This window comes from Phaethon aethereus, assembly GCF_964289735.1.
Source record: "Phaethon aethereus genome assembly, chromosome: 8".
In the NCBI taxonomy this organism is placed as follows: Eukaryota; Metazoa; Chordata; class Aves; order Phaethontiformes; family Phaethontidae; genus Phaethon; species Phaethon aethereus.
The window spans coordinates 29,745,520-29,761,378 of record NC_138584.1 but is presented as its reverse complement, the minus strand read 5'-3'; the positions used below and the strand labels follow the sequence as shown (position 1 = coordinate 29,761,378).

Genomic DNA, 15,859 nt, shown 5'->3' with positions numbered 1-15,859 from the left:
GATCCCCACGGCCCCGCACAGCCGGAGGGCAGGCGGAGGTTGTGGCTACCTGTTGCAAATGGGCTGCTCCAAAGCCGTCGTGTTGCTCCCGTTGTGGGGACGAAGCGGGCTGAGCTCCACCAGCGTGACTTGCAGCCAGCGCTCGTTATTCAGAGGGGGTTTGGGGACGGCAGGCGCCGGCATGCAAGGGCACCCGCAGCGCCATGGCTGTTGACACCGACCCAGCAGAGAGAGAAAACATTGCCCGAAGCCACGGCCTCCAGCGGCCCTCGGGAAGCCACAGCCGTCACCGGTGTTTCGGCTCAGCCAAGTCCTCCTCCCTGTGCCCCCACCGGCGCTGCTCCTCGTGCGGGAGAAGGGGGACAGCACGGTCTGTCCCCCCCATCACCCCTCTCCTGACCTGGAGACATGAAGGCTGCCCGCTGCCGGAGTCTCAGGGGAGATTAGATTAAAAAATCTCATTTTAATTCCAAGGGGGCTTTGATAAATGGGGAAGAAGCTTCGTGGACATCTCTGCCTCATAAAGCCTCCCTGGGGTGAATACATCCTTACCTACCGAAACGCTGATCCTGTTTCAAGCAGCAAAGCTAATCTTCTTTTCCCTTCCTAAGCGCGGTACCGAGCCCGGACCCTGCCCGGCGCAGCATTCGCCCTGATCTGCGCCCACCCAAAGGGCTCCGGCAAGATGGGCCTTGTCCCCTCTGCTGCGGAAATTCGGGAGGCGATGGTCTCCCTTTGGGTTTTGTGGGATGGCAGCCTCCTGCGCGGCTGGGTGGGCGCGAGGGGCGCGGCACGGCACGGGGGACGGGCAGGAGCCTGGGGGCTCCTCCACGCTGCAGGCGCTGCGCTTTCGGGGGGCAGCCCCAGCCTCTCTCTTCCAGGCTGCGATATTCGTGTCCCCTCCATGAGTCGGGTCCATGCCAAGTGGCTGTCCTCTCCAGGAAATCAGTCTTCAGGCTCAAAAAGGCAGTCGCTGTCTTCAAGGAGACCGTCTGGCCCCTCTTGGAGCCCATAATAGAGGTCGTCCTCCTCCCTGGTGCCTTTGCGGGGCGAACCGGGGTGCTCTCCCCCCGCCGGGGAGCTGGACGGGGTGGATGGCAGGGGCCGGCCCCGTGGCACGGGGCTACCAGGCACGGAGCCCTCCAGCGACGGTGTCTCCATGTCCTCCAGGAGGGATGCCAGCGGCGCGTCGCCCTGGGCTGGCCCGGGGGGGCTGTGGGAACAGAGAGGGCTGAGGGGTTACTGTAAACGCAGCTGGGCTGGAGCTGGGATTTCCCCCACAGCCGGCGGCTGCTGGGCTCAGTGTTGCTCCACCAGCACCCCAGCACCACCAGTCCCCTGGCTGGGTGGCTGGGGCACCCCGGGAGGGCCCGATCTCAGCCCCCAGTCCCTGCCGGGTTCCCTCTCCTGCCCATGGGCCAAAGTAGCGGCTGCCCTCGCGCGCTGTGCCCGCATCCCGGGGAGCAAGCAGAGCGCCCCGGCCCAGCCGTGGCTGCATTTTGGCGAAGGGGGTGGCAGAGTCCTACGCCCCGAGGCTGCACGGTGACCCCCCTCTCCTGCAAAGCGCTTTGGGGATCTCCTGGACAATGCGTGGGCATCATACATGGAGTCTGGTTTGAGGACCACGTACTGAGCGTCTCATTTCTACCGAAATCTGACCAGGAACTTGGGATTTATTCTGGTGAGGGACATCGTTTGTGTTTATAACATGAAATAAAAGCAAAATGCGAATCACAGCCAAAGGCGGTCCAGATTTCCTCCTGATTTCACCCTGGTAAATAATTTGGTACTGAGACACCCCATGGGCTGAGACACCGCCTGTGCTCGGGGCTGGGGGCTCCGGTGGTTGGTGCTGTGCGCGCAGCAAAGACCCCGCTGCCTCCTCGCCCGCCCCCTGCGCCGGGGGTCCGACCCACCCCCCCGTTTCACCCCGCGTCCCGCCGGTGCCACCCCGACCCCGCGGGCCTCACGTACCAGCAGCTCGCTGCCGCTTCCAGCCGCGGCGCCGGCTGCCGGGGGGGGTCTCCTCCAGCACCCCCCAGCTCCCGGTGGACCTCTGCCTTGGCCTGCACGGCCGGCTGGGAGCAGCTGCGGGCTCTGGGCTGTGCTGGGGGTGGGAGCGGGGCCGAGCCCACCGCCTGCCTCTGGATCTGCTCGTAGGACAGCAGGCTTTTCTCGTAGGTGCCGGTGGCCTCTTGGCTGGGGCAGGGTGCCTGCAAGCTGGGGGCGAAGGAGGAACGGGGTGCTGAGCAGGTCCTGGACCCCCACGGAGCCGGGAGATGCTGGCGGACGTGCACGCAGGGCTCCGTCGGGTGCTTCAGAGGCCGCCGAGGCCACATCACTGCCCACGCCGCAGCGGAGCCAGCGGGTCCTCGCAGGGGGGTGCCCGCAGGAACGCAGCCGATGCTTCGCACCTTCCGGCATCGCTCCGGCCCCGGCCCCAGGGGGGCTCAGCCAGCCCTTGCCTCCCCCACCCGGCCCCTGCTTGTCGTTTTGTGCCGCAGTAGGTGTAGTTGTCCCCGTGCCAGGGAGCTCAGACACTGCCCTTGTCCCCGGGGCAGGCAGATAACCGCGGGTACGGATGAAAACCCCCGCCGGAGGGAAAAACGGCCGCTGGGACCTACCGGGTGTCCGTCTCCGGCAGCACGGTGGGTTTGTGGTCCAGGAACCGCTCGGCCTCGAGGTCCACGGGGATGAACGTTATCTGAGGGGGGAAAGAAACGCAGAGCCCGGGGGGCTGCGCTGGGCACGGCGGGGACCCTCGCCCTCCCTAGTGCCAAAATGGCTGGGGTGTTCCGTCAGCTGGGGTTTTGGCCCTTTCCCAGCACATTTGGATGCCTTGCTTGGAAAAGGGTGTTTTGGGGGAAATCAATAAGGGATTGAATGAACCCAGCACACCCCACTCTCAGCACCTTATCCCCAGGGTGGTCGTGCGTGTCCCCAAGCACAGGGGGGGTCCCAGGGCCCACAGGGGAGGTCAGTGGCCAGGGACAACACGGAGGGTGCCCCGTCCTTGAGCCGCGAGCACAGTGACAAAGCCACATCTCCCTCCTCACTGGGGCTGAGCTTGGCTTTGGGGGGAGCTGGGGTCAGCTTCACCCCAGTCCCAAGGGACCCAGCCAGTCTCAGGGGTCCCAGCTGGTCCCGGGTCCTGGGGTCCCACGCACCACCCCACATTTTGGGGTGCAGCCAAGCTGTCAACGGGCTATCCTGCGCCACCGAGATCAGCGCCACAGCCACCCTCTCCTTGGAAAAAAGGCCTTTTCTGCCAGCTCCGTTTCCCGGGGCAGGGACGCGCGGCCGCCCTGCCGCGCCGGCGGTGCCCTCTGCCAAGGAGAGGTGCTGTGCTCGGGGGGGGGCGGCCCCTCCGCACTCCATGGCCACGACAGCCCCTTCTTCGAAGTCTGGGGAGCCCGCTGAGCCCCCGGCCCTTGTGGGTGCCGAGAAGAGGCTGGTCTGGGGGGGGTGCATGGGAGAGATGAACATGAGCTGATCTCCTTGGGCTTACTCCCAGGAGGGGAGGCACAGGGGGACGAGGGAGCGGGGCCGCATCCTGCAGGCATCAGCAGGGAGGTGCAGCAGGGCGTGAGCCCCCCAAACCAACACTTTGCCTTCCAGATTGCCCCAGCCGGCTTTCCCCTGGGACCTGCAGCTGCCCCGCCCCACAGATGGGGAAACTGAGGCACGGGCGGGGGCTATACGTCCACAGCAGCCGAAGCCCCCCAAACCCAGCTGAACCCTCGAGCCCCCCAAGGGTAGGGCAGCGGGACGGACCCTACCTTCGGGTAGCACTGGCACATGCTCCAGGTGATGCCCACGGCCACGAGTAGGACGCCCAGGGCACAGAAGGTGATGTAGATCTGGGGCTTTTCCACGCTCATGATGAACATCCCCGTCATCACCAGGAAGAAACCCAGCATGATGAACCCGTAACGAAAGGTCTTCTCCTCGGCCATGGGCACCAGGTGGGAGAGGCAGGGGAGGAGAGGTGCCGGGAAGCCGGTTTACCTGCGGCTGCTGCCCACTGAGCACACCTGCGGGGTAAGGCAAGGAGTGGCTCCTCTCTCCGGAGGCTGCCAGGGGCTGCGGATCCGCGGCACGTTGAGCCTGGTCCTGCCCAGGGCTGAGCCAGCCAGTTTTTAACGGGTTTGTAATGAATGCAAACACCGACCCGCCGTTCACGCGCCAGTGAAGCCACCCGGCACGTGTCCGGGTAACCTTCCCTGCAGGCAGGCACGGCCGGACCCCACGTCTGGGGAAGGGACAGGGAGGGAGAGGGGGGCACGGTGGCAGAGTTGGGGACCTCGAGAGCGGATGGTCCCGACGGGGCTTGCCCAGCCCTGGGGGCTGGAGCTGGACCTGGCCATCAATCAGAGCTGGCAGAGCCACAAAAAAAGGGGACGCCGGGGCGCAGCACGTTTTCAAGGGCTGCGGATCTGCGGCAGAGGAGGAGGGAGCGCTCTGGGGTCTTTTTGGAGGCCAGCAGGTTGGGAATAGCCCCCGCCTCGCTCCGGCTGGGTGCTGAGGAACCACCGGTGGGGCAGCAACCGGGCTGCGAAGGGGGAGCTAAAGCTGGGGAAGGACGGAGCAGGGTCGGTCCACCCAGGAGAGTGGGGACATCGCATCTGTGTGCCCTGTGTTTGCCGGAGGTGGAGCAGGGGTGTTAAAAGGTGTCCCCTTCCTACCGCACATCCGACAGCCAGACGGTAGCGGTGGCTTTAATCAGCTTTCGGTTTGTTCCCTTGCTTGTCTGCCTGTGTGGGAAAGTGGGTACCTGGCTTATGAAAAATAATATATTATATTATAGATAATATGTTCTATTTGGCTGTGGCTCTGCAGCCACTCTGCAGCCCTGCAGGTCTGCAGGGAGCCCAGGGCAGCCCATTATTTCGGTGGGATGGAGCAACGAGCAGCAGCCCCCGATGAAGTTGGCATTTCCTCTGGGCAAGGCTGCAAACCCGCCCGTGGTGGGCAGGGAGGGGGATGAGCCGCTCAGGGTGTCTTTTTATAGGATACTGCCTGAAATGCCAAGCGTGCTTGGATGCCCGGAACACAGGCACGAGCCACTGAACTTCTCTAAACCCAATGAAGTGAGGCGTGGGAGCGGGTATGCAGGGAAAGCAAGGTGGAAGGGATGGAGATACGGCTGGAAGGGGCACTGGAAAGGCAGAGGAGCGAACGGGGCGGCACAGAGCTGGTTTTTCTACAGCCAGATCCCTCATTCTTTGCTGCAGTTTTTATTATACAGCTCTTGCTTTGAGTGGGCAACCCCTGGCCTGATACGAGCTCCCCAGGGTTGGGCAGGGCAGGGAATGCAAAGCATCTGCAACCAGCAGTGGTTTTATTAAAAATACGAAGGCTTTCAAACATGCCAGTTACCCCCGCCGCTCCGAACCCATCGCCCACAGGACCCACAATCCTGACAGCCCTGCACTGATCGCTCGCAAAGAGACACTGACCCCTCCGCCTTCCCCCTCCTCGCCCAGGCTGGCAAAGGCAGGGGCTCAGTTTAAAGCCCAGGGACCGGGCAGCCACCCGCAGAGTCCCGGCCCCCCACCGCCGCCAGCTCAGACGCCCCGGATGCTGATGTTTTCGTAGCTGGGGGGAGGCGTTGCCTGCGGCTCCTCGGGGTGCTGGGTCTCCAGCCAGGACAGGCTGGGGCGGAACAAGGCGCTGTCGGAGGAGCTGCGCCGGCGGCCGCCCTGCCAGCTCTCGTCCTCCTCCAGGCAGTGGTACAGGGGCGGCGTGAGCTCCTCCTTCCTCCCCAGGGGCTGGATGTAGGCTGGGGCACCGTAGGCAGGTCTGCAGGTCAGGGCTTCTTCGTAGGTGGGGATGGCGCTGGCGTCCCAGGTACTGCGAGGGAAGAAGAAGAAACACAGCAGCGCACCCCGTCAGCCGGAGCATCCCAGCACCCAACCACCACAGCGTCCCAGTGCCCCATCGACTGGAGCATCCCAGTGCCTGTCAACTGGAGCATCCCAGCACCCATCAACCACGGTGTCCCTGCGCCCCATTGGCTGGAGCATCCCAGCACCCACCAACCCCATCGGCCGGAGCACCCCTGAGCATGGTGGACGCGCGCGTGCTGGGGACGGCACACGGGCAGGTTTTGCGTGCCTGGGGTCACAGGAAGATGGCATCAGCTGCTTCCCGGTACCAGGAGGGTGGGGAGCCACGCGGGACGAAGGGCACCATCCATCAGGCCTTGCAACAAAGCCCACCTCCCCATGAGTTGTTTATCCCCTCACCCCAGGGGAAGGGCAGCCTGGCAAGGCAGCCTCGAAGAGCTGCCGCCTCCGGTGTTAACAGCTACAACTGCAGGTGTGGCTGAGCACAAAGCAGCGGAGGTGCCGGCTCTCGCGACACCTGCCCCTTCGTTCTGCGCTGCGCTGCTTCGCGGGGGCCGGAGAGCATCCGCGTCCCCTGCCTCACCCCAAAGTCACCCCCCAAAGCACAGAGGCTGCCGGCAGCCGAGGGAGCGGTTTGGCACACGCAGCCGGGCGAGCGCCGGGCATCCCGGAGTGCGGTCGCGCCTCACCCTCGTGCCCGCCAGCGCCCTCCACGCGCCGGCCAAGCCCGGAGCCGCTTCCAGCAGCGCTTTGCTGAGCAAACACGGCTTGTGTACAGGCAAAACCCCCGCCCAACCTTCGCCCTGCGCGCGGCCCCGCTCGGCACCCTACGAAACGGTGCAGCCCCAAAGACGAGGATGCTTCGAAAGCAACTCACCGTCCGCTTGCTTTTGCAGATGAAAACCCCACGAGGGGGTCTGCGGGCATCGGAAGGGCGCAGCCGGCCCAAAGGGAGAGCTGCAATGCTCTGCAGGGATGCCTCCATCCCAAACTCAGCAGCCCCCTGTCCCGGACCTACCGCCCCGCGCACCCGTGCCGTGGCTTTTGCCAAACAGCCTCAGCTTGCAAAGGGACGCCGCCTCGGAAACGCGGCGAGGGCGGTTTCTCCCGGCAGAGGATGTCACGCTGCCAACGCTCTGCGGCGCGGCGTTTTCTGCTTTGGAGGGCTTTGCCGTGCGACTGCCAGCGCAGCTGGGGCTGCGCGAGCTGCTGCAGCAGGAGCAACGCTGGGGCAATGCCTTCCCGTCCAGCACGGCAGCCGGGAGCTCAGGGAAGGGGACATTCCCCATGGGGGACGCAGCAGGGCCCTCCCCGGGAGGAGGAATCCCCCCCAGACCGCCCAGACCAGCTTGTGATCTCACCCCCAGATATTCAGACGGGCACCAAAACCCCCAGAGAACCAGGAACGTGCCTCCCGCCCCGACTGAATTTTTATGGCTTTGTGTTCTTAAGAGTTTCTTTTAGTGCTGCTTTTCCCCAGAGCCCGATTTATGCTGGAGCCAAGTTCTTTGCTGTGACCCCATAAACCAGCACTGGGAAGGGCCGGCTGGCTCGGCTTCCACAGCCGTCTCTGGAAAAAAAACAACTTTTGATCAAAAAACTTCTAAATCAAGAAGTGGGAACGAATCTCAGGCTCACATAGGAAGAGCCTGGGGACCCCACAAGCAGCAGCGGTGTTTGGGGGGGGATGAGGGGTCTTCCCACACCCCAAAATGGGCTTCATAGAGGGACCCTCCACCTGCACTCCCATCTCAATACCAAGCCGAGGATTATTTTCCTTCTTTTTTTTCTTAACTCCCTTAGATTTTGCTTCCATTAAAGATGGCGCAAACCCCATCACCCTTACAGAGCACTGCAGACCTGCGGCACCAGGGAAGGTTTCAACAGCTGGAGGTCTGGACGACCCCCAAATCCAGGCGCTCTGCCGGAAAACCCATGTGGTCTTCTGCCCGGTGGCTCTGCTGAGGAGATGTCTGCCTCGGCCGGCGACGGCCCCGCGGGGCAAGGAGAGCGGTCTGTGGCTGAGCCGGAGCAGCCAGCACGGGCACGGCGGGCGTGGGGGCTCGGGCTGGGCTTGACACTAATGAGCAAGAGCTTCTGCTCAGGGAGCAGGAGGACAGCACGGAACGGGCTCCGAGCAGCGTCCGGCAGCGCGGCGGCGTTACTGCTCACCTGAGCGCACCCGCGAGCAAGCCCGAGAGCGGGCCGGGGCACGCGGACACGCCGGGACAGTCAAACCCACCCTCGGCTTCCTCCAACCCAAGCGCCGCACGGGAACGCAGCACCCACCTGCAGTGCCACTTCTCCAGAGGCTCCGCGGTGAAGTACTGCAGGTCCCTGGGGAAACGGTACTGGTAGCGGCGGGAGACCACCCTGGCGTTGGCTTTCACGGACCAGAGGAGCCCAAAGAGGAGGAGGATGCCGCCGATGCCGCAGCAGAAGAAGCTGACGGAGCGGAGCAGGGCGCTGGAGGAGGAGCTGGGAACCGCCTGGGCCTCCCGGGGCGGCAGGACGCGAGCCCCGCTGCTGGCCGGGGCGCCCACCTCCCCGTCGCTCCACCAGGCAAAGCACAGCGTCCCCGTCACCAGCAGCACGGCCCCGGTGATGGTCATGCCGTAGCGGAAAGAGGCGGCTGCCATCCTTCAGAAGGAGGTTTTAGGAGGGGAGAAGAGCAAGACAGGGCATGAGCGAGCCCACGTCCTGCAAGAGAAGAAAGGGACCGGGTTGGAGAGGAACAAGGTCACAGAAGACATACCAGAGGAGAAAAGTACTGAGCTAGGACCTCTTCTGGGGGTTGCACGGTCTTCAGCTACTTGTTGTTGACCATCAGAAGGGGCATTTCCACCATCTCAGATGGGAAGCCCTTGTGCAGAGCAAAGTCAGCCGCCAGTTTGGACCCATAAATGTCCCAACAGCCTCACAAAAACATCCTCATTTTCAAGAAATGACCCAGCACTCCCACGGAGGCAGGATGGAAACCCCAGCCAGGGGAGCTACGGAGGCGGCTCTAGGGACTTGCACAGCTCTTGTCTTTGGGTTTCATTCCAGGCTTCCTCCCAAGCTCAGAGGAACACCAGCTAGGTTCCCGATCAAAGCAAGGCTTATGGAAGAGGTTAGGGAGAGGGACATAAATTTAAGATGTCATCGTTTCCTAATTATCAGTGCACGTTTCCTCCTCTGAAACTGGAGGTAAAATCAGTCCTGCGGTGACAGTAGGTGCCTGGCATCACAGCTTGAAAGCCCACAGCCCAGAGGATTCGGGGCTGCACTGCCTCTTGCTTTCTCAGGGAAAAGGGCCAAGTACCATCTCTGAAAGTCACAGAGATGCTCTTTCAGGGAAAAATCAACCCTCAGATGCTGGCAACCCAGGGTACCTCATCTAGGGATGGCTCCTGAGATGCTGAGCAAGCAGGGAGCCCCAAGAGCTCTCCCGTGATTGATGGAGCCCACGATAGCCGTGTCCCCACCACGACCAAGCTCGGAGCAAGAATGGGCACAGGAATCACTCCGTATCTCCATTAAAAGTCAGGAATGAGCTGGATACAAGCTAAACCCTCCAAGAGGGTATGACCTACCAATGAAGTAGGTGTTTCTGCTGTGCTGGTCAGGGGCGTTGAAGCAACAGGCCACAGAGATCTATGAGGCTCTTGCTGACTCAGCCATGATGTCCCATTTCAAGACACTCCAGAATCTCAGAGGGGCTTCAGTTTATTTTGAAGGTGAGTAAATACCCTGAAACTGGAGGAGCCTGTTCAATCTTCATCCAAACGAGCTTTTGCACATCAAATCTTGCTTCCCTGGGTCAGCTGCAGTGCACACTTTCTCAGCTCCCCGGCATGATCGATCCCAGAGGTGTTATCACCACCTTCACCGTCCCTGTCAGGGTCGTTTGGGGTTGGCTTGACAACCAAAGAGATGAGGCAGTGCCACATGTTCCTGCTGGGTGGCACTTCTCAGCTCAATGTCACACGCTGAGAGCAACCATCCTTCCCCAGCCCAAGAAAATGTGGGGAGGGGAGCTGCCTTCTGGTCTCTGGGGCTCTCACTCCTCCGTGCTTTCTCCAGCAAACAAGAAGCACCTGCTTTCGGCTTGGGGACCCCCAGCCACCACCAACTAACCAAACAGCACCAGCAACTGGGGAGACAGAGAGGTCCCACCACGTTCCCTCTGGCCTTGCTCACTGCCCAGCAAGAAGATGCAGGTTCAGCTCCCACTTCTTGATGGACAAAAGGCTTTGGACCATGTGGGAATTAAGCACCAGCACCCCCTTAGGTTCAGTCTTAGGTGACTCCTCCGCAAGGACTTCTCGTGGTGGCAGTGCCAGGGGAGAGCCTGCACGCTGGGGGCTGTCCAGGACAGAGATGGGGCTCAAGCGCAGAGGTGGATGGAGAGCTGGGTGACCCACGCTCAGCCCCCACCTCTGCCTTCATCACTTTGCCTGTATGTCAGTAAAATGAAGATAATCTGGTGGCTTTGGTCTCCATTCCTGCAGGCAGGGCTCTCCTCCTACAGCAGGGGCTCAGACCGTGAGCCAGACGTGCCAAGCCAGAGCTAAGGAAGGAGCTCAAGTCCAGCACAGACTCAGTGTGATCAAGGGCAGGCGGGTGGAATTATGTTACTTCAAGCCATTATTTATCAGATGGGCCCACTAAATGGAAAGCCAAATTACTTCGTAGTGAAAGAAACACCACCTGATCTAATCTACCTTTAATGAAGAAATCTGATGAGAAGCGCGATTTAGGAAAACCTGCAGGAAAGCTGCCAGACTGGGAGCCCTGACAACACGCTCCGGCTCTCGTCCTGCGGTCGTAAGCCCGAATCGCCTCCCAGGCTAGCGGTAGCTGGTGGTCCCCACCAGCAGCCGCTGTCACCCGCCGGGAAGGAGGTGGTGTTTCTGGGCTGGGAGGAGGCAGAGCTTCCTCCTGTAACAAGGGGACGTGTTTAGACGCTCCCTCCTGAATAGCAGGGGCTTGGCTGAGCTGAGACGGAGAAAGGACTGTTACAGACCGGTTAGAGATGCTCTTAGATGCTATTAGAGATCAGCATCCTCCAACTCGCCACCGAGCACAGGCTCACGCTACCTGGCAGCAGTAGATGCTCAGGAGAGCACAAGGACTCTACTGACCCGTGAATCCAGCTCCCTTTGAGAGCATCACGTTTACCTGGAGAATTTTCAGCCAATGTTATTTGAAAAAAAAAACCAACCGACAACCCAAAAATCCCTACAGCAAAGCTCAACTGCGTGGAAATGACAGGTCGCTCCAACCCAAAAGCCTGGATTGAAACAGCACCGAGAGTTGAAATGTTCAGCTCCTGCAGCCAACACTCTCCTCATTTTGGGGTCAGCCTCGTGAGGTTCGGGAGATGCTGCGATTCCTCTGGTGAGGTTTGGGAGATGCTGCGATTCCCCTGTCCAGGCACGGGGAATTTTGCAGCCCCGGTGCGGCGCACATCTGGGAGCGCTGGCAGCGAGTGGGAGGTGGATGTGGAGGGAAGGCGGAGAGCCTCTGGGAGGTGATGGATTGACAGCTCAAGAGAATAAACTCTTCTCTCTTGACAAAACCAGCGCAGCGCGGGGAGCAACGCTAAAAGCTCCTCCAGCCTACCAGCACGTGCTCCCGCAGCGCGTGTGCGGGGGCGGCTCCTCCGCGCTGGGTGACGTTGCCGTCGCACCGTCCCCTCGCCAAACCCCGTCTGGGGCTGGCATGGCTCTCCTGAGCCTCTTTAAAAGACCCGCAACATTTTTCTCAGCTCACCAACCGCTGGAAGAAGAGGCCGAAGGAGCAGGGGCGGGAAGCCCGGTGTGATGCTGTGGCAGGACCAAGGCCCTGCTCCCCGAGCCGGCTCCCGGCTCTGCTCCCGGGGCACTCAGCATCCTGCACACCGGATCTCCCGCTGAGCATTTCCAGCACAGGCTTCCACGGAGGGGCTGCCCCTCCGAAGACAGCAACTGCCGGCTCCCGGACGCCCGTCTCCACCCGCCGAGCCGCCCTGACATTTTGTTTTGCTCCATCTCCTCCTTTGACCTGCTCTGAAATAGTCTTTCTGGGGAAACAGATTTGCACGTTGCATGGACAAACAGATACGAACGGTAATAGTTTACATAGTTCCAGCGAGATGCTGAGAATAGCATCCCCCATATAAAGTTATGCAGATGGTGATTCACAGGGTCTACTAAGCATTACTCAGAAAAACACTCTTTTCCGGCGACACACGAAACAAAAAGAGTTTTGAATCTCTCCCACCGCCACCAAGCTGGAATCCACCTCCACACCCCGTCCCCCCACGGTGCTTACAGCCTGGCCTTCCGCCGTGCGGGCTGGAGACCCTTAACCGTGCACGGATGTGCCAAGAGGGACGCCGGGGAGGCGCGCCGGAGTGCGAGCGCCTGTCGTTAGGGAGATTCTTTCCTGCCTCAGCCTGAATTCGCTGCTATTAGTATTAGTATTAGTATTAGTATTAGTATTAGTATTAGTATTTGTATTATTATTTCCCGTTAGGGGTTTGGTACCCACCCAAACCGTAGTAATAACCAAGCTTTTGAAGGAGCATCCAAGCAGCCCTGGCGCTGACAGCCTCCCAGGCGCAGGGTCAGGTGGCGGGGAGCCGTCGCGGGGCGCAGCCCATGCAGCCCCCAGCCCCCGTGCCCCCCGCCGCGCCCCGACGGCGGCGGTGCCCGAGCACGACCGTCCCCTCTAGAGAGGTGGCTGTCGCCCGGTGGCACCCCCGGTGCCCCCCGCCGCCTCTCCCCTCTGGCAAAGCCACAAGCGGCGGTGGGGGGTGCCCGCGCCCCCCTCACCCCGCCCCGGGCCCGCCGCCGTACTCACCCGCCGCCACCAGCCCCGCTGCGGAGCGGCGGCGCCCGGGGCGCGCGGCCCGCCGGGCCGGGGGCGGGGCCAGAGGCGGGGCCGGGGGCGGGGCGAGGCGCCCATCGGTCCCGTCCCGTCGGGACGCGGAGCGGCCCGGCCGCAGCCCGGACCCGGGCGGGGGAAAGAAGAGCAGGACCCCGGCAAAAGCCGTGCCGGGGGCCTGGCGAGAGCCCACGAGAGGAGCCCCACGGGTGGGACAGCGCTGCCCTGCGGCCGCAGCACAGCGGGGTCTGTGCCACAAGCTAGCTTTGTGCCCCCTTCAGCCGTCCTCACCTCTCTGTCAAATGCCAGTGTTGCCCCTTTCCCCCGCCCCAGCCGGATCTTTTCACCCTGCAGCACTCAGGAGGACACCGGGGTTTAGGTAATAAAATCTACCTCCACCTGTGTGACGAGGGAGTGTGCGTGAATTCGGGTGCTGCCGGGCGTACGGCCCATCCCCAGCCTCAGCTTGTGGAATACCCCGCTGTGCTACCGCTGTGCCCTCCCACGGATCCATTCGGGGCTCTTGAGCTACGGCAGAGCATCGCGGGCAGACACTTCTGTGGACACACCTGCGCTCGCAGCTCCTCGCCTTGCCGGTTCACAAACAGCTCAGGGTTTATCTGCGCAGGCTGCAGGGACGGATGCGAAGCCCCGTCGTGTAATTCATTACCCACTTCGTACGTGCTTGGTAGCCACTCAGCCTCGCTGACAATGTGTGGGTGTGCAGCCCCTTTCGCCTGCAGACACTGTGGAGTTTCACGGATGGCAAACTGAGGCACAAGGAGGGCTGGTTCACACGGGGCCGGCCCCATAGCAGGTCGGGGCTCCATCAGAGAGGAGCATGGGGCAGGGGTCCCCGGGGCCAGCACCCCGGTGTGGCCTCACCCCCCCAGGCTGGGATACAGCAAGGTCCTCAAACGCCAGGGTGCAATCCCTGACAACAAATCCCAGGTGTCCTCCGAACACTGTGATCCTCACTCCTTGGCAGGGCAGAGTTTGGCCCCAGGGGTCCTAGGAGTCAACATCTGGACTCCTCTGCCGCAGATACACCGGTGCTGAGCACTCACATTACCACCCGTGAGTGATGTAGGCACTGTGAATCACCAGCTCCCTTATTAAAGGACAATGAGACATCTACGTCTGCTCATTACCTGCTCGAATATTTTATTTACCAGAAATTTGATTGTCAAATGGCTTCTGAAGAACTTAAAGGCAGCGTTTGCGCATGGCTCTGTGTGCTCTCCCTAGCACAGGGCTGCAGAGAGTCAGGTGGCTCAGTGCCCACACGTTGCTCTGGCCGTTTGGTCCTCCAGCCCCATAATCATCTACGATCTTCTGTCTTCCCCAGGGAGCTGGCCTACAGGCAGCCACACTCCTATGGCAAGTATTTCACAACAAAGTAGAGGCTGTAAGTGCTGAGTGGTGCCAGCACCTCTGTCTGCTCAGCAGCACCTTGGCCAAACTTCATTTTCCTTCTCTGAGAACTTTCCTGCTGGTGGACAAGGTGCTGCAACACGTCACGGGGCACGGGCAAAGGGCTTCTCCATAATAAAGATAGAATATCTGCGCAAAGTATGTAAAACATCCCGTGCACGGTGAAACCGCAGTGGGGAAAACAAGAAGATATTAAAAGACAGTTACAGCCCCTGCAAGAACAGGAACAAAGGAGGAAGGGAGAAAGAGAGATTGTTCCAGTAATTGCCTCCCCCAGGTAAGGATGCTGTGCCTGATCAACGCTGCTGGCATGGAAAAGTGCTGCTTTTTGATTCACCGTTCACCATATTTTGCTGCTGCAGCAACTCACATGTAAAATAGTGCATTTCACTGGATAATCAGGCTAAATAAGTTAGCCTTTTCAATACCCCTGTGTGTGCGCATGCGCACAGGCACGCACTTTCTGCCCCATGGCAACAAGGTGGTTGATATCAGAGCACCAGGTCAAGAGTGACTTTGGGTGCACCAGGGCACCAAGCCCAGAGAGGAGCCCAGGCTCCCTGCCAGGGCCCTCAACCTGGGCCAGGTCACAGGTCTCCACGGATGATTTGGCACCCAGGCCCCTCTCCCTGTGCGCAGCTGCCCCCGGCAAGCACCGCTCGGGGTGGTGCTGACGTGTCTCTGCGGGCAGAAGGTGCCCACGTTGTCTAGAGAAGCCGTTCCCAAGGGCCTGGCATGCCTCGTGTTGCCCCTTAGCACGGGCCATTGGGCACAGCAGAGGTGGGTGCACCCTGCCAAGCTGCCACAGCACGCAGCCGTGAGGATGTGCGGGTGGGAAGGAGTTCCTGCACCCGGCACATGTAAAGCATGGGACAAACATCCTGCTGTTTATCTTTGCCTTAATTTGCATCTTCTTAAAATGCCTAATTAGTTGTGTTAGTTGATATACCGGCTCGGGCACTCCTACCTAATCCAGCAAGTATAGCTAGGTATTGAAAATATTTGTCCTACATCTTCAAATGATGCAATTCTCACCAGTGTCCTTAGGCTTATTTTGGCTTGAACCTGCAGCTGCCCATTTCGTGGTTCTGCTGGAGGGTTTGGAACTACTCATTCTTGCTCTCCAGCAGAAAAAGCCCAGCATTTGGATGTGAAAGGTGATGTTCCCCATGACCACAAAGTGGTGTTTGTTGTGGCCAGGTTCACCAACATGTACTTTCTGTGAACAGCTATTTTTTTGCCCCAAGACTTTACTGATGGCAAAAGCCCATTTTGTACACAAAATATCTTATTATGAGCAGGGACACCTTCAATCAGACCAGGTTGCTCAGAGCCCCGTCCAACCTGACCTGGAATGTTTCCAGGTATGGGGCATCTACCACCTCTCTGGACAACCTGTGCCAGTGCTTCACCACCCTCATTGTGAAAAATTTCTTCCTACATCTAGTCTAAATCTGCCCTCTTTTAGTTTAAAACCATTATTCCTTGTCCTATCGCAACAGGCCCTGCTAAATGTCTGTCCTGTCTTTCTTATAAGACCCCTTGCAGTACTGGCAGGCTGCAATGAGGTCTCCCTGGAGCCTTCTCTTCTCCAGGCTGAACAACTCCGACTGTCTCAGCCTGTCCTCACAGCAGAGCTGTTTCATCCTTCTGATCATTTCTGTGGCCTCCTCTGGACCCTCTCCAACAGGTCCGTGTCTTTCCTGCACTGAGGGCTCCGGAGC

The 15,859-nt window shown here is 60.6% G+C and overlaps 2 protein-coding genes across 2 annotated transcripts; both read right to left on the bottom strand.

Annotated features, from left to right (window-relative positions):
• Positions 1-945: 945 nt before the first annotated feature.
• On the bottom strand, positions 946-3,956 carry BSND (barttin CLCNK type accessory subunit beta; the record flags this gene model as incomplete). The annotated part of the gene is made up of 4 exons (XM_082003080.1): positions 946-1,213; positions 1,975-2,220; positions 2,625-2,704; positions 3,780-3,956. The coding sequence occupies 4 exons, from the start codon at positions 3,954-3,956 to the stop codon at positions 946-948; spliced, it is 771 nt and encodes a 256-aa protein (XP_081859206.1).
• A 1,580-nt stretch (positions 3,957-5,536) lies between these two features.
• On the bottom strand, positions 5,537-8,630 carry TMEM61 (transmembrane protein 61). Its single transcript, XM_082003273.1, has 2 exons — positions 8,139-8,630; positions 5,537-5,853 (listed from the first exon to the last, which is right to left on the bottom strand). Exons 1-2 carry the CDS (start codon positions 8,486-8,488, stop codon positions 5,568-5,570), a joined length of 636 nt encoding a protein of 211 aa, XP_081859399.1. The 5' UTR covers positions 8,489-8,630; the 3' UTR covers positions 5,537-5,567.
• Between the last annotated feature and the right edge of the window lie 7,229 nt (positions 8,631-15,859).

What these genes read in the sequence shown, in the direction of transcription:
- TMEM61 (XM_082003273.1), bottom strand. Translation starts at nt 8,488, where the DNA reads ATGGCAGCCGCCTCTTTCCGCTACGGCATGACCATCACCGGGGCCGTG. An exon ending in CTGGAGAAGTGGCACTGCAG is followed by an intron (nt 5,854 to 8,138) that starts GTGGGTGCTGCG and finishes CTTCCCTCGCAG; the next exon opens with TACCTGGGACGCCAGCGCCA.